General features: G+C 38.5%; 1 protein-coding gene across 1 annotated transcript; it reads left to right on the forward strand.

Annotated features, from left to right (window-relative positions):
- The first annotated feature begins 4,856 nt into the window (after positions 1-4,856).
- Positions 4,857-9,376, forward strand: alas1 (aminolevulinate, delta-, synthase 1). The gene is given in 11 exon segments (XM_038696953.1): positions 4,857-5,073; positions 5,232-5,414; positions 5,522-5,668; positions 5,948-6,167; positions 6,718-6,902; positions 7,045-7,224; positions 7,460-7,624; positions 8,207-8,475; positions 8,612-8,632; positions 8,635-8,776; positions 9,065-9,376. Coding segments are annotated over 11 exon segments (1,890 nt in total). The 3' UTR covers positions 9,226-9,376.
- The last annotated feature ends 9,277 nt before the right edge of the window (positions 9,377-18,653 follow it).

The raw sequence follows: 18,653 nt of genomic DNA on the forward strand, positions 1-18,653 counted from the left end.
TTCTCAAAGACCAGTTCAAGGCTGGATAAACCTTCAAGAGAGTCCCAGGGCAAAAATGAGCTATGGGCCCCTAATGACCCCCGGTTTCTCACACTTTTGTGCGCCGTGTACATATTAGTCAGTAATTTGCAATACTTTGTGGTTTTCCTGATTAAGCATGTATTCATTTAGGAGTATGCACCATGTAAGCACAATATAAAATAAAATCATAAAGGCATTAAAACAATATATAAGATGGGGCCTCATGATGTTTTAATGCAGGTATCACTAGGGCAGTTGCTTAGTTTGCCCAGTGGTTAATCCAGACTTTGCCAATGGCGGTCTTTTCAAATTGCTGGTTTATCCAAGGGGAAACCACCGATTCTGAAAAGTTAAGCTAATGTGGAAGTGCCTTAAACCTTCCTTATTTCTAATGGCCAGCAGTATGCGCCTCACTTGTTGTAAAAAGAAGCCAGATTGAAGTGTAGTCTATGACAAAATGAACCTTTTCTCACTTGATTTATTATCTGAGTAAACACTTTCCTAATGAGTTTATGATCTCAGTCACTAATTTCAATTCTTCTTTAATACGGCATGATGTTCATTTTGTAAATTGCAGTCCTATTTAGAGCAAATAGATGAGCAGAGTATGCTTTAGGGCGTGGCTACCTTGAGATTGACAATTCACTACCACAGCAACTTGTCAATTAGGATTTAAGTGAATTATATCCACTGCTCTGTGAATATTTAACTAGCCGTGAACTTGTTTTTGGGAACTGTCTGGGTTTTCGTCTAAGAACTTTGACCTCTTCACAGTGTGTTTTCAGTTCATGAAAGTTAATTGTAACATTTTGGTTGTCTAAAAATGTCTCGTTCTGCCTTAGATTGCACTAATGTACATTCTAAGACGTCAGCTGTTCATTTCTTTTGCCAGCCAAAATTAGCATCCCAATTTACATCACATGAATTAAGAATGCACCTCGCTAACAAAACTAAGTAGCTCCACCCTCTAGCCAGAATATGGTCACTTCTGGTTCCAAAAAAACAGGATGGCCAAAATGAAAAACTCAAGGCTTCAAAACGGTAGTCCACAAACCAATGGGTGACATCATAGTGGCTACGTCCACTATTTGCCACAACTGTGGTTTTATGTAACCATCAGTCCAAAACTCAAACATTCTGTATGTAACAAATTACCACTTGTGTTCAGTATTTGCTTGAGAAATGACGTAAACAATTCACTGGTTGTCAAAAATTGTTGTCAATAAATAATCTGTCAGTTGATTAAAGCACTTAATATGATTAAGTGTAAACAAAAAAGCAATTCAATCTGATTATGAGGCAGGAACAGACTGCCCTGTACAATGACATCTGTGGTAACAGGAAATAGTGAGAATAAGACTTTCAGTTTTGAGCTTCTCAAGTAGACTACAGAACTTGCTCACCAATCTTTTTGCTTGAGTGGTTGCTGTGACTGAGAGTCTACAACCACTGACATGGGTAGTTGGTAAAGAGCCTGCAAACAACAGATGTATATCTGGCTGCTGGGAGTGGTCCGGTGTTTGTGGTTGAGAGGATGAAAGTGCTTCCCTCATTTTACTATTGTCTAACATGTCCTTTTAAAACATAAAAGTAGTCTATAACTGTAATTAATTTGAATGGTGATTATTATGCTTGATCTCCCATAGCTCCTTGTGATATATTTCTGTTTCCCCTACTCTTCTAACTTTATAAGGAAAATTCAGAGAAGATATGTGGGTAAAATAGTGTTTTGGCCACTATAGACATTGAGAGGGGATGACAGACAGCATTGTGGGTTTCAATTGCTATACGCCCGACGCACAGATTTTCATGATTTATGATCATTTAGTAAGCATCTTAGGGGTCCTTTACTTGACTAAAAGTGGCAGTATTACAATGTGAAAATATAAGGAAAATATCTGCATTCAAAAGGTTAACTGAGTAAAAGTATGAAAGTACTATCAGCAAAGAATCAAATGCCCATTATGGAGCATATCACTGTCATTGCTGTGTAAATTGATTGTTATTATATCATTAGATTATTATTACTGATGCATTAAAGTGTAAACAGCTTCTGGAGCATAGACCAGTGCTTTCAGTCCAAGTGAGACATTCAGGTTTATATCAAAGACGACAGGTCTAAGGTCCAGTCCAGTGCAGGTAAACTTCATTGAAAAGAGTGCTACAACCTAAAAAAAAACCTGTAGAGGGCAGCAAAACACCATGTCTGGCCGTGATTTGAAGCTGAAAGCCATAATAGAGGGATTCAGATATTACAGAAATGATTTTCATAGATCACATATGACGCCAAAGTTATTTGATTTCTTATTTCAGAAGATAATTTGGAGACTTCTAATTTCTGTTTTGCAGAGGGCAGATGCAATGAAACCTATTTATGCAGATAGTAAGTTAGCTAGATAGTAAGCTATGTTTATTGAATCTTTTTAAAATGTATTTAAAATCATGAGTTTTTGCAGTTGCTAAGGGAATAAGGGATTCGTATTTATTTGTTGTTTTTACATGTTTATATTGTATCTTGTCCCCACCATTTGCATAAATGAGGGTAGACCATAGGCTGCATGAAAATGAAAATATCTCAACAAAAACTGTGCATTATTCATGAAGGAAGGATTTAATTGCAGGGCTGATGACTGGTATGTGTACCCACTAACCTTGCAATTGAGGGTTTATTGTTTATGTTTATCGAGTTTAACTTTAGTAATATGCTGTTGTTTAAATGTTTGACACACTGTAGGTTGAAAATTCACATTTTGATACTCGTTGCAAAAAGATTTAATGGCTCTTCCACAATCACACGTGCAGTCACATGTGTAAGCCTACAGATTAAGTTTTGTCATTTAACCCCACGTCAAGAAAATAGACTTTATTTTCTGTTCACGAAGCAGTTCAAGGTCAATGTCTCTTTTTCAACACCAGAGGTCACATGTGCACAGGAAATTTTTCCACTTCACCACATCACTTTATCTATTGATGCTTGAGCTGTACTTAGATTTAATGTTATATATGTTAAGAACTGTATCAACTAAAAAAAAAAAAAAAAACCCACTAGCCTGTATCAAAGTAAGACATCCAACACTTGCAGATGCCATTTTTGACATAAAGTCGAAAGAAAATGTCGATAAACTTGCAATAATTTATATACAATGTGTATAACAGAAAGCCAAACATATCAAACATGTATCTAACTTCAAACAGCTGTAGACAAAATACCCTACTATGAGAGCGTTTGATTGCACGTAATCTGATTGACTGAAATGACGTCAACGAATGAGTTATCGCGAGACCTCCCTTCGCCATCAGCTAGGGGTGTACACTTGCTCTTATAAGCTCTTGCACGTCCTCGTCCTTCCGTTCGTCCTCAGTGAAGGATAACGAAGCGGCTGTCTCTCCTCGACTTCTTAAAAAAACGAGCATTATAGCTGGTCTTTAACACTAAATTAGCTTCGCTGCCATTCTCCTGTACACTGCACGACTGTTGAAGAGGATTCCGCTATTAATTGTGAAGTTTTTAAGAGGTATGTCATCCTCAAATCATCCTGACTTCTGGTTGTAGCTTAGCTAACTTACTCTTAGCAGCCTAGCTAACCTTAACCTCGGTCAACCAGGCAAGGATCACGAGCGGTCGGGCTAATGTTAATGTTATTTGTACTTACTTAAAAGAGCGTGTGGACGCTTGTAAATGTGATTAGACACTCTTTTATTATAGATTACTGACTGTTAAATAGATTAGATAAAATTAGTTACACCTAATGTTAATTGTATGCGTGTTTTTACTGGCTCTTATCCCTTTTCCGGGAACTTCAGGGGAAAGCTTGTGATTACTCTGTCGAGGAATTTGTATACACTCGACTTCAACCGTGGGAAGGTTATGACACATGGATAGATGTTGCTCAAGATTTGTGATTTTTGTTTTTACGCAATGAGGCTTTTTATCGCGTTTATTACGATGGCATCACACATCCACATACGTTGCACTGACCCCAGCAGTTAATTCAGTCACAGAAATGTGATTTTGTAAAGCATACAAGAGTTACAAGTTAAACAACTGATATGATGTTTCAGGTTTCAGGGAGGTATTCTAAACATTTGAACGCAGGATGATGAAGCAACCTAGTGTAGCTTGAAGGCCCATTATTGTCCTTAAATAATTGTTTAACAAAAAAAGTCCTCAAGTATGGTCCACTTACTGGAAATTTTCTCTAGTTTCAGCCACCTCTTTTGACCTTCTTTTTGTGAATAAAACTGAGCAAACGTCATCCGCCTATGAAAATGTCCAATACATGGACTGTGTGCCAAACATTTCTAGTCAAAGTCTAGATTTTTTATTTATTTTTTTATTGAATGGTTCATCATTAACCACAATAAACCATTTTCCCTCTTCCTTTTAAGTGTAATCTATCCTTTTCAGTTTATGTCTGAACGGTCTGAATACATTCAAGGCCAATGACAATGGCCCTGCCCTACAAAAATTTATCAAAACCCAACAGTGAGATTTCTCCTGAGCTATACAGTGACTGTTACAATAATCTATTGGCCATGTTGTGAGTAGTTTCATAGGGAATGATTTTCTACCAAAGTAATCCTCTACTCTGTCTTCCCTGCACAGAAAGAAGAAACACTGTAATTTAATATGTACATTATTGAGTTATTGTGTGTAAGTGACACTGAAACTATTTGGATAGATTGATTTGTATTTCAGAAATGTGTTTTGGGTATACTGCGTGTTTTTAAAGTAAAACAGCCTGTGAAACCGTTTTTTTGCAGCACGTGGAAGCAATAACCTTTTAACTGTCTCCTTTTAGGCCTCTGGACAATCATCATCACCACCACTGACTATGGATGTGATAGTGCGCCGCTGTCCATTCCTGGCTCGTGTGCCCCAGGCATTCTTCCAGCAGACCAAAAAGTCTATGGTGGCGTACGCCCAGCGATGCCCTATCATGATGGAGCTGGCCTCTAAACCTATGGCTCCATCAATGGCACGGGCCCTCTGCTCCTCCTCCTCCTTCTCCTCCCACCAGAAGACTGAGGACACTGTGTCTGCCAGTGAAGGTGAGGTTGACAAATAAGGAGTAGGTTCTTTTTTCTTTTTATTTAACCTACTTTACATTATACTTACATTACATCAAGTGAAGTATCCCAGTTAATGTAATAAATAATGTAATAACTATTTAAATCTAAAGTCAAAAACCTCTTTTGTTCACTTGCAGGCCTCAAACAGGGAGGAGAGTCCAAGCACCCTGCCGGCCACCCTGTGCCATCCTGCAGCAAGACGGTGGCCTCCAAATGCCCTTTCCTGGCTGCTGAGATGGGCCAGAAGAACAGCAGTGTGGTCCGCCAGGTCAGCATGGAGTTCCAAGAGGATGTTGAGGAAGTCCGCACTGTCCAGAAAGGTAACAGTTGTTTAGAAATAAATTCGATGACCCTGGTTTGGCCCATCATTTTTAAACACAATTTGATGATGCTAATGTACTTGTGTACCCTCTTGGACTTTTTATAGAAGTGTCCTCTTCCCAGATGAAGAAGCCATCCATGGCCACTGCCATAAAGGGAAGCGGAGGAGAGCCAACTAATCTAATGAAGACCCTCCTGAAACAGCAACCTAAAAGGGTCTCCCACTTGCTGCAGGATAACTTGCCAGGCAGTCGTAAGTTTTATTTGGCTGCTCTGACAACTTCTTTACATGCAAATGTATTGACACAGATCATCTGTGAGTCATCTAGTGTGTTGCCACATTGTTCTACAAATTTGTGATCATACTAGCAACAAGTTTACTCTGAAATTTTTAATAATTTTGAAGTCTAAGGCATGTTTTTTCTTATCCATTTGAGTAAGATGAGCTGAGAGATTCATCATGTTATGCATTGCTTCATCCGTCATAATGCAAGCCACATTAAGCAAGCTTTGTCTTCCTGTTCTGTTCTAGTGTCCCGCTTCCATTATGATGACTTTTTTGAGAAGAAGATTGTAGAGAAGAAGAGTGACCACACATACCGCGTGTTTAAGACGGTGAATCGTCTGGCCAACGAGTTCCCCATGGCCGACGACTTCACGGGTTCTTTAGAGGACAAGAGGGAGGTGTCTGTTTGGTGCAGCAACGACTACCTGGGCATGAGTCGACACCCACATGTCGTGCAATCCATTATGTGAGTATTGGAGGAGTTGTTTATGTGCGTAGTGTCATAAAAACACACTTGAATTGGTCCCTTGAGACGAGATGTGTTAACTTGCAATGAGACAAATATTCTACTTGGCTGTCCACGTCTCATGTAGATGCTGTTGAGTTAAAAAAAGAGGGGAAAAAAACTGAGACCAGATGAGACACAGCACATAATTGAATACAACCTGACACCCGTGGGTGATCCAGTTCATTGTTTGTAAGGGTATAGAGTTTTAGTTGGCCATAGTTTACACCTGAACCTCATGGGTCCCAGTTAGGTGGGATTTTATGTCTTCTTTTCCTTTCAGCTTGTTTAAGCTTGCCCGGCTCTCTCAGCAGTAACACCTTGAAGCAAGGTGTCTGTCACTACTAAGCAGCTATCCTGCTTAATTATAAAATATTATTTCTAATAATATTTCTTTTAGCCTTTTCCCTCCTTCAGCTTACATCTGGCATACAGGTGTGTAAAATTTTTAGCCCAAAAAACAGACGAGATTAAACACATTTTGTCTTTCTTTCTTGTCCTCTGTTTCCAGGGATACTTTACGAAAGCATGGTTCGGGGGCAGGAGGCACCAGGAACATCTCTGGGACCAGTAAATTTCATGTGGAACTGGAACACGAACTGGCTGACCTTCACAAGAAGGACGCTGCACTGCTCTTCACCTCCTGCTTTGTCGCCAATGACTCCACCCTCTTCACCCTCGCCAAGATGCTGCCAGGTATACAAAAAAAAATTATGTTTACAATAAATCCAACATGTTATGTGCATTTATTAGTTATTTATTAGTTGGTCATTAATTCATGTTTTACATTAATGCATTACATTAAGTCACTTCCTCTCTTTCTACTGAACTATTTTAGGTTGTGAGATCTACTCTGATGCCGGCAACCACGCGTCAATGATCATGGGTATCAGAAACAGTGGGGCTAAGAAATTCATTTTCCGCCACAATGACATTGGCCATCTCCGAGAACTTCTACAAAAGGGAGACCCCACAAAACCGAAGATCGTGGCCTTTGAGACCGTCCATTCCATGGATGGTTAGTTTGGGATGGTCCCAATTTTTTTTTTAAAGCATTTATAAAATTTGTGGTTGCTTTTTAATTGTCATGAAAAAGTTAGGAATCACTGACTTGTGCTGATTACAGCTACAAGTTTGTACAAGAATGTTATTTAATAGTTTTCTAGCAAAGGAAATCTAGTTGGGTGTGGGGTTAGAATAAAATTGTGCCTGGCTAGAAGCTGAACCTTTCTTTGTATCTTTTTGTAACATAGGTGCTGTGTGTCCATTGGAGGAGATGTGTGATGTGGCCCATGAGTTTGGTGCCATCACCTTCGTAGACGAGGTTCACGCTGTGGGCCTGTATGGCTCCAGAGGAGGGGGCATTGGAGACCGGGATGGCATCATGCACAAGATGGATATTATTTCAGGGACTTTAGGTCAGTATGAAATCTCTACTAAAACCAATCGCTGGTTATAATTTACTAAGCATTTCCACTTTGAAGCCATGCTAAAATGTTCTTGAGCCAATAGGTGAATAATAAATTGGTTTACTTTTCATGTATTTATAGGAAACTACTCCCAGCTAGTGGGAATCTCCTTGCCTTCTGTTTCGTTATGATACTCAGGATCAGCCTCTTCTGTGTCACCCAATATGCCAGAGGGCTTAAAGAGGCTAGAGCAGCTCTGTTGTTGCTAGGAGACTGGGGTTTCTTGTTGCGCTCTTATTGAATTACTCTCTGTCTGTGTGTAGCTCTCAAGCTGAGGGGACAATTATTTCTAACTCAGAGCTCAACAGCCCCTGTTCTCCTGCAGCTGCCATTTCACAAAACAGGATAATCTAGTTTTTGAGAGACAGTGGGTGGATTTTGCATGGACCCCTGAGCCTAATGTAGTGCCTGTAAACAAGAATGTTTCAGAATCTTGAATTGTTTGTTTAAAGTATACAAAATGATGTCTCTAGAGGTGTAGCAAAAACCATGATTTAAGAATAACCACATATGTGTCATGTCCTCTTCCAGGCAAGGCCTTCGGCTGTGTGGGCGGCTACATCGCGAGTACCGCTGCTCTGGTGGACACGGTGCGATCCTACGCTGCTGGTTTCATCTTCACCACCTCTCTGCCGCCAATGCTGTTAGCCGGAGCCAGGCGGTCGATTCAGGTTCTTAAGGGGGAAGAGGGCCGCGCACTGAGACGCAAACACCAGCGCAACGTCAAGCTGCTCAGACAAATGCTGATGGACTCGGGGCTGCCTGTGGTGCACTGCCCTAGCCACATCATCCCAGTCCGGGTAATTTGTTATTTAATTTATCGCCCTACAACATGAAAGTTGATTCACACCAATGGTATACCAAGTTACAGTGCAATTAAAAACATTAAGTCTCCCCAGTGCCTCTGTTCTAAAGACCATGTATTTCTCTTTTTAGGTGTCAGACGCAGAGAAAAACACACAGAGGTGTGTGACCTCATGATGAGTCGCCACAACATCTACGTGCAGGCCATCAACTATCCCACTGTTGCCAGGGGAGACGAGCTTCTGCGTATCGCACCAACACCTCACCACACTCCTGAGATGATGAAATACTTTGTTGGTAAGAAGATCTGGTAGTCGTGTTAATGTGTGTCAGTTAAAATGTAAATTCACCTTGTTGGACATGAAACTTCTCCTCATTTGTATTGAAGATTTGCGTTTTCACAGATCATCTGATTTGACCAAATAGCAAGAGTTGGTTGTTAAACTTCAGTCTGAATTTAAAATTTTATACACAGGGTGATTTCCTCGTGCTTCACCATTCTTAAAAGACAATTTGTATTCAGTGAGACTTCAGCAACTTCAGCTTTCTGTCATTAATGAAAGCTTTTCTGTTTTCCCTCTACAGAGAGGCTGGTGCACACGTGGAAGGAGGTGGGCCTGGAGCTGAAGCCCCACTCATCAGGAGAGTGTACCTTCTGCCAGCAGCCACTGCACTTTGAGCTGATGAGCGAGCGAGAGAAATCCTACTTCAGTGGTCTCAGCCACCTTATCTCAGCCTGCGCATAACACTAATCACTACTGTTGGCTCGAGACGGCACATTCATGCTCAACCCATTCCTCTGTCACTGTCATAGAATGTATTAAAAGTCCTTCTAAACACATATTTAAAATATGTAAGATGTTCTATATGCTAAAAATAAAATGAGTAGAAAAACTTTGTTTGTTTCATGAGTTTTATAAAGCAATGACGAAATCTGCTGGTTTTATAAGGAACATGAATCCATCCATCCATCCATCGTCAAGCGCTTATCCTGCGTACAAGGTCGCAGGGAGGAACATGAATAAGAAGGGAAAATGAACTTCCATACACATAAAACCTTTGACTGCAATAAATTCAGCACTTCCTTTTCGGTTGTCCTTTAGTAGATGTAACTACATTATCAGAAATGGGATTGTGATGCTATAAGCGAGGAAATTGTAATCGTTCAGTGACCTAGGCTAACTGACGCTACGTTATTTGGTTGTTACAAGTAGGCCTTTAGTCGTGCTTCTGACGCTCAGAACATTTACTGAATGCTCTTGCGAGGCTACGAAAATGGGTCATAATAGACTGTATGGGGGGAAAAAACGATTTTTACAGCCCACAGCTGGATCAGTAAACGAAAAGACTAAATCTTTGTACAACTGGCTACTGTGTGAGGAATCCAATTATTTTGCTCCACTGACCTGCTTGTGAGAAATGTAGGGCATTGAAAAAGATTGTTTTCCTTTTTGGTGCTAACAAAATATGAAAGGGCAATTTGGCCCAATGTGATGAAAAAAAATATCCTGTAAGTTGAAATAACGACTTTATGTCTCAAAATAATGAGAAAGTCATTAATCTAATTATTTTGAGATACGTCATTATTTTGAGAAAGTGACTTGACATACAGGATCTTTTTGTTTTTCATCACACTAGGCTGAAATGGGCTTCCATAGTTAAACTCCTGGAAGAGACAATAGTTTCACTGCAATTAGCAATGAATCCATTTGATATTCAATTTCCTGAAATACAATTGGATTTGCAATTAAGTTATTTTTACATGTTTTATTCTCAGAGAGACATCTGTGGAAAACAACAAAATATGAATGAATTCAGGTTAGTTGCAGTTTTGTGCATTTTACAGTTACAATTGAAACATAATAGTATAATGTAACAGATTGAGCATTTTGCCATTTTATCAGGTGAAATCTTGTACTATGGGTTTGAGTGGAACCCATTAACCCACTGTCCTGTAAATTGAAACAGAGATTACATATATGTTGTTGTAAGACATGAGGTGACCCAGATTCACAAAAGAAAAGAGGTCACAGTGGTCGCAACACAACCACACCTCCTCTCCACATATGCCTCTGACCCTCTTTGAACCTACCATAGACGGCTCATGTTCACTGTTTGCTGTTGTCACAGATTTAAAATGATGCCTCACACACACAGACTAGACTTATGAAATCATTTGGATCACTCTTTAATCACTTCCGATTTATTCAAAGGTACTTTAATCCATGGCCTTACTCACAATCTTGCATCGACAGATTATACATTTGGACTGTTTCTCAAGTGTTCAGGTGTTGTAACAGCCGCTGTTGCCTCATAGGAAGCAGGACTATTTTGAAAATGGAAGTAAGAAGAATTTTTAGCTGTTACATGGAATTGATGTTGCCATTGGTTTGTGTAAATAAAGATACTTCCACTTTTGATCTTACAGTTGGTAACATCACGCACACAAACATGTTTAAGGCAATTTATAGCACTGAAGATTATGTCTGGACTGCTTATTATGCACTTTATTTTTTTTTCATACATATAAATATATATTTTTAGATATTTGTGCCCTTCTTCACTGTGTACCTAAGAACATCTGAAGACACACAATGGTGCAACAGTTTGGTACACTACGTTTAGAGGAACGTCTCTCTGGGGCCAGAAAGAAGAGAATTTGTGTTTTAAATGGCCAAATCAGCTCTTTAGGGTACAAAATATTCCAATATTTTACATTGAGAGTTTGTACTACAGTCAGACACAAGAGCATGGTTTTGAATTCAGAAGTAGAAAGCACATTGTGGTTCACTACATGTATTTTCATGCAACTTTACATTTTAGGATAAATATTCCAGAAAATAGTAAATAGTGAAATTAGTGACTTTATGTCTTGGTTGGGTGGTAATGAAAAATGCTAAATACCAAATTACAGTTGAGAATGTGTTTAAATTATGATTTTTTTTATGACAATGTTACAGTAGTGTTTTTACATTTGTCGTATTGTTACACCTTTTATTTCCTTGGATGAACATGGTAAAAAAAAAAAAAGTGAAAACAGGTTGTCATATTGGCAACCAGGCCTCAATGTACGGACACTTTTAACCTACCAAAATGATTTATGATAGAAAATATATAAATAAATTGACATTATCCCCTTGTAACCGACAACGAACAACGATGTCATCAAAACTGAACAAATATTTCAAAAGAGTAACCCAATAATGGCTCCACACCTCTCACATGAAATCAGGTGTAGTTGTGTCTCCTTCTCATGGTTCAGATGTCTTCGAGTTTTTTCATTTAAAAGATTGTTTTTGGCCCAAAGATGTCAAATAATCCAATATTTCACAATAAATAAAGCAAAGTACAGATTTGTGTATGAGAACTTTGTGTTTTCATGACCCCTCAGATTTATCTGGTGGCCATTATGAGGGAACCTAACTGTATGTTGTGAACCACTGCACTAAACATGCTACCTGTAGGCTATGTAAAGTAAATAAAACCTCACCTTGAGATGCTACATCAGTAAAATACAGCTTGCATGCTTTTACTTTTGATACTTTAACTACAGTATATACATGCACAAAAATAAACCCACGTGTACAAATGCCTGTATTTCAAGATTGTTGTCACATGCTCATAATCCTTGCAATACAAAACAGGATGGTACTTTTGAGGCTGTGCTAAAAATAAAAAAAGGCAATGATGAATTTAAATTAAAATGAGAGTAAAACAAATTTAAAATAGGAAATATAAAATATAATGTCAAGAATAAATGTTACGCGCATAAGTGTTAAAATGCTAAAGTGTATATTGGTCTGATGCGCACTTGGACTGTGCAATTTTTCAGTATATAAAAATGTGAGGGGGGCACGGCTCACTTGGTAGAGCATGTCCACAGGTCCAAATCCAGCCTGCTGCTCTTTGCTGCGTGTCACCCCATCTCCCTCGTTTCCTCTCTATCCACTGTCCTATCAAAATAAAGGCAAAAAACATGCACAGGACAGAGATGTGGAAGGCGGGAAAGAGAAAGGAAGTGCAATCTCAGAAAAGGGCATTTGTACATTTGTGTCTTAGTACAGACAAGTAGCTGCATTCATTATGTTTCTCACTCATTTATTCATTTTTCCCCTTTAATGTGTGACCTATCAGAGTACATGCACATAGAGCATGAACCGATTGTCATGCTTTTCACAGCTTAACAGCAGACAGATGAGAGATAGTTGTTTACCTCGAGTGTGATCTCCCTGACCCCACTAGCTAGCTGCAAGTCCTTCACCCTTATTATCCACCATTTCCATGACTACTGATTTCTGCATGGCTGCCAATCTCTCAGGGTTCCACACAAAAGCAAGGAGCAATGAAACTTACAGCAGGTTCACAGCTGAGGTTATAAGAGTCAAATACTTACTCACATTGAATGATTCCGTTTCAGATCTGAATCAGAAATACTTTATTGACCCCCGAGGGGAAATTCTCGAGTCACAGTTAGGATAGAACTAAACATAAAAAGTTGGTAAATAGAATATAAAGAAGTAAACAATCTATAAAATAAATATAAAATATAAATAAGATTGCGGAAAATGTACAATATTCTACGGTATGCTATATGACATAAGTTTAGTGATAATAAATAATAATAATAATAATAAAAATAATAAAGTGATAATAAGTAATAATAAATAGTAAAAAGTAGTCATGATAATAATGAGCACAGATAGTGTTGAGTTGGAATGTATTAAAAATCCTTAAATATTGCTGTACTGGACAGAGAGTAGAGAATATATTTATCTGTGTAATAGGGTCATATGTGCCTTTATCTCTTATTCTCTTGGTGTACTCACACAAAATATATCTGGTTACAATTTATTTTTGACTTTGAAGTTGGACCTCCAACTTCATAGGGCCTCCTCCATTTCTTCTACTGTGGTCCCTACTATAAATTATTGTTGCCCCTCCCCCCTCATCTTTTTATACAATTCCCCTGTATGAGAGGTGGGCGTAATTTCTTTTGGCCCATTCATTATTTTAATCCATCCTCATTATTTCTTGTATTTTGTGCTCGTAATTTTGTAATGTCTTCATGTCTGCTGAATACACTGATTTCAGCAAACTGGCACTTTCAAAATATTTTGTCATACTGCAAATTGCTGCAGCTCCTCTTTTCACCCTGTGTGTTAAAGGCTTCGTTATATCTATGGAGTGATCCATCTTACCTCTACATGATCTTTGTTGGGAGTTGCACATGCGCAGGTCCTAGTTAAGGAATACTAACCAATCAGAAGCAGAGTAGGGTGGGTCTTAGAGAAGCCAGTAAACAGGGCTTCAGTTCAGCTGTTCAGCAACATTGAAGCTAGCGTTTCAGAGTGGTGAGTTATAAATTTGTAACAGATGTATCTTTCATCAATTAAGTTTTAACTAAGCACTGTCTCTACATCACAGTAACAACTTTATGTCGATTGACTGCCTTGATGGTAGCTAATGTTTGGAAGGGAGAGGACAGGAAACAGGCGGATGTCATGTCACTGTGTGCTCAGTGTTTTTCCACCGGTGTTTTTGAGAGCATGTCAGAGTAGCCGCTTGGCGAGCATTATGATAACTTTTTTTGCTGTGACGTCACAGGGATCAAAGGGAAAAGGCTGGACTACAAACAAGCTGTTTTCAGGCAACTCCTTTTGGGCTGGACTTTGGGGTTTTTCACTTCGCGAACCTATTACATACACCAAAAATGTATAGAACTCAATAAAGGAGAGAGAAAAAACCATATTATGACCTCTTTAAGGATCTATTACCAGGCTAAAACAATTCAGTCAACATTTTTGGAGATATAATTACAATTACCAGAGGTTTTAGTGACTGTTTAAAGCAGGATGATGTGGCAGGAGATGGTTGCATAGTTGTTCTCAAGTTCAACTCTAGCATAACATACTTTTTTTATTTAAGATTTAAATTAAGATCTGATTAACTGTACACTATACAAAGTAGTTATTATTCAGAGATGAGTTCTTACTAAAACACAGGAACTAACTGCCAAGCTAACAAGCTGAACAAGCTGAACCAACTGGAAAAGAAAGTGTTAGCTTGCTAATATAGAACGAAAAGAATTAAATTGAAGAGCAAAAGAGGAAAGTGAAAACATGTCTGACCGGACGCTTTATAAAAATGCTGTTTAATAAGAATGCAAACTGAGAAGATTTTAAATCACAAAAATGCAATTCAGCATTGGTTATTTTAGCCAAACTGGATATTTCCAACCAAAATTACAAACAAGGATTGGCTGTTAAGTTAAATATATAGGTCATTTTTCTACAAATATTTTGTAGCAACCGATTTTAACTGCCGTGACTCCTGAGAGTGACACTTAGTTTGAGATTGGGTGTGTATTTTATTATTTTTTTGTTTTGGATGAAGGAAGTGTGCTTGGTATATTTTGGTTTTGTCTGTCTGTTTGTGTTTCTCTCTTTCTCTTTCTCTCTCCCTCCCTCTCGCTCTCCCTGTCTCTTCCCATCAGTTGGTAGTTGTGTTCGCTTGGCGCCTTCCCTTACCGGCCTGAGATCAGCGATCTGCACACCTAATCGTGATATCATGCCAATCAGCCAGTCCCGGCCTGATCGTTGAGTCATACACAGTATGTCCAGTGAAGCGTACCATCAGATTTACCTGGCCTGGATTGCCTCCACAACCTCCCCAGCTTGCCAGCCAGCTCACTCTGCCACATGGCACCCGGATCATTAATTAATCCCAGTTCCACTCTAACAACACCGCTCTGGACTTTAGAAGCATTTTTTGTTCCTAATCCTAACAAATCAAATCAATCACTCTGACATAATAATAAAAAAAAAAAACTATCAGCAAAAGATTCTTGTTCTAAATTGATTAATAAAGCTGAATAATGGTTTGGTGTGTTTTATGTCAGCAGCAAAACTTTTTTTATTACAGCTAAAAGAAATCAAGTAAAAAAGCTTGTCATGCTCTGGTCATGCAAGAAAACAAAAATAGCATTTTAAAAGGAAGACTGTGCTTATCCCAGTTATTTTTTTCCGGGTTGCAGAAGAAATCAACCAGGCAGCTCAACTGAAGGCGGATGTCTGTTCTGTTAGAACGTCATCTTTTTTAGAAAGGTCACTTCCTCGTAACAGAGAGAGCTATGTGTATAGAGGCGAACAAATGACAATTAACTGGACAGCAGGAGCCCACAGAATGTCTCGAACAACCTACACACACACCAACACACAACAAGATGTTTTATTTTTTGAAATTTCTGTCTCTTACCTTGTGTGTCTTTTGATGCTGTCTGAATATGTCTGGTATGAAACTGATTAAAACAGCATTACATTTCAAAGTTTTAAACATTACTCAGGGAGATTCCCCTTTTTGCAGCTGGGCTTTGAAAATAATACATCTCTTATTAGGACTGCAATGTCATCCTCCAAGATTAATTTTGTTTGAAATGAAACATGATCATTTCATCCCTCTGTCATCGACAGGCTTTCAAAGAAGAATTAGAATAGATGTTACTATGTTGGGGTCAGTGTCCTTTGCTCTACACTGATTAAAGATATCTGCAGCTAGATTTTTACTTTGTTACAAAAAAGCAGAATGGGCATAATGTTCAGAGATGCAGATGTCTCAAACAACGTCAAGTGATGCACAAGCTGAGACTTGGTCTCATTTCTGCTTTTCACGATTCAAAGAAAGTCTTTGAAATGACACTGTCAAAATGGCTGTGGTTTCTCTCTTATTATAACACTAGCTAAAGGTTAAAATGAAGTAGTTATTTAAAATAGGCATGGTCATTTTATCCAGTCTCTTAGTTTGGTTGTCTTTCACATGGATATCACTCTCTGCCTTGGTGCTGCCATCAGGGTTCAGATAACTGCAGGAGTTTTACCATGTGACTGTTTCACTGTTTCTGCTGGTCTAAAAGGTAAACAATGCATGAATTACGTGCAATTGCATGCGTAAAGAAAGATTCCTTAAGGACATGTGAGGTCTGGACTATGTCACTGCTGGGACTAAAATGGTGGAGTTGATGTGACTGCTGTGGAGCAGTTTTCTGAACATAGCATTAAAGTCTATGGAGGTCCATTCAGTCCCATTGTTTTTATAACTTACCCAGTTATAGTACAAACCAGCACCAAATAATCAATAATAATTGCATTTATTAATGGGTGTTATTGACTCCTTTAGGTTATTTAGTTTAACACAGGCAGCTTTCAGTGATATTGAAGCACCTCCATGTACCGGTATACATTTATTGACATCGACCACCAAGAACAAGCGGTTATTGCACTGGCCATTGCGCAATCACTTCTGTTGTGGTGAAAAAGATCAGTACAAACACGTCTGTTCTTGCAACACAGCAGCAGAGAATGACAAAAAGTCTTTCTTCTTACTTTCAGAGTTTGACACAACTATTAAGACATACCAATTCCTTGTTACTCTTATGTCTGGATAATGGACGTGTGGGAAGTTTCACATCTCAGTGAATATCTCCAACAAGAACCGCATTTATGCGGATACAAAAGCAAATTAAAACTCCCCCATGTAAATGTTAAAGTAAATATTAATTTATTATGCATTTATTATTCAAAACTCAGTATATTGAATTTTATGCTTGCGTGTTGACAAATTTCAACGTTCAGCTGACCTGCTGTAAACTAACTAAAGACACAATTGTATCAATTGCAATACTGATTGCAGTGCATGAGGCATTTGTTGGATCACATTGTCCTTGCTACACTCATGGACATAGACCTGGCTGGCCAGTGTCCAGGCTCACCAGCTGGACATTCCTTTCTCTTCATGGCCTTTCATTTCCACCTTTCCACCAGTCCTTGATTGGAAACACCTACAAGGACATGTGACAGATTAATTCAAAACGTGACAACAAACATTTTAATTTCTTGTATTTGAACTGAATTTCATCTGTATGTGTCAAATAAACCAGTTATTTACAATTTAAGTCTAATAGCAATCATCATAGGGAGGAAACCGATAAAAGTGACCTTGGATGTTTTAGTTGGCGACAGTTGATTCCTTTTTATTTTTCTTAGGGTGTGAGTAGTAGAGAGTCAGTAATGTGTTGCTTGTTGTAACCTTCACTCTAGTAAAACCGGAGTTGGACTTTGCCCGCACCCACCTCTAGTCTTAGTTCCTGTAAGGAACAAGTATGTGAAAAGGTAACATACCATCAGTAAATGTCACTCCCCGAGGTTGTCGTGTCAGATTGCTGATAACCTTACGGTATTTAGTCCTTGTCAAACTTCCCTGTTCATTTACAGTCCATTTTGGTGAACACAAGAGTATAGTAATGACCAAAACAAGGTCCAACCCTTAAAACCATAAAAAGTCAGTGGAATTTCAAGTTTTAGGAAGCCAACTTTTCATTGCACTCTTAACTCTTAAACTAAATTAACCTAAACTGATTTTTTACAAAAGGCTGTCCTTATTGAAAGTCAAGACATTTCAATCCCACAATGTAAACCAAGAGCAGCTGGCCATATTAGCTGTAGGTCTTTCTGTTTTTCTGTAAAAACGTATGTTTTCATGGGTTGCAAATTAGCAAACAAGTAATGATATACCGTGTTGTGTGTTTGATTTCATGTTTTTAGTGTGAGTGAGAGTGCATTGATGTATTTACAGTATAAATGCATGTGCGTGACACCAAAGGCTGATTAAAAGATAAGAGCTACAGTGGCTGTCTTCCTTTTCCTCTCTGCAGGCCAAGGAAAACACCATTCTTCTTTTCTTTTCTTTTTTTTTTACAGTAAGCCTGCTGACAAAAAGAAGGCTCATTGAACAAGCTGTCACACAATACTAACACCATGGTAGCTAAGGAAAATAGAGCAGATTAATTTATTATTATTATTAATTATTATTATTGTATTAATTTAATTTCAATCATGCAAAAATCAATTAAAAAACACATGTAATATCTTGTTATCATGCGTTGGGTGGTAACTGTGCATGGCAGGATAACGGTGCTGTCTGTGAGTCCTTTGATATCAATCTGGGTGAGAAGGTATCATTGCCTGGAGTATCATCATGACTTGTGTGCTGGGTGTGCTGCTCATGCTGCCAACTTGTTTCTACACCATTCAGGTAAAAGGCAAATAAGGCATATTAGGCAAATAAGTCAAATATACTCTGAACCTTTGCCTTTATAATGATAAATAAACTACCTTGATCC

The sequence above is a fragment of the Micropterus salmoides genome, unplaced genomic scaffold (genome assembly GCF_014851395.1).
Source record: "Micropterus salmoides isolate LMB-PRFRI ecotype aquatic unplaced genomic scaffold, ASM1485139v1 Ms_hic_scaffold_4, whole genome shotgun sequence".
NCBI classification, from domain to species: Eukaryota; Metazoa; Chordata; class Actinopteri; order Centrarchiformes; family Centrarchidae; genus Micropterus; species Micropterus salmoides.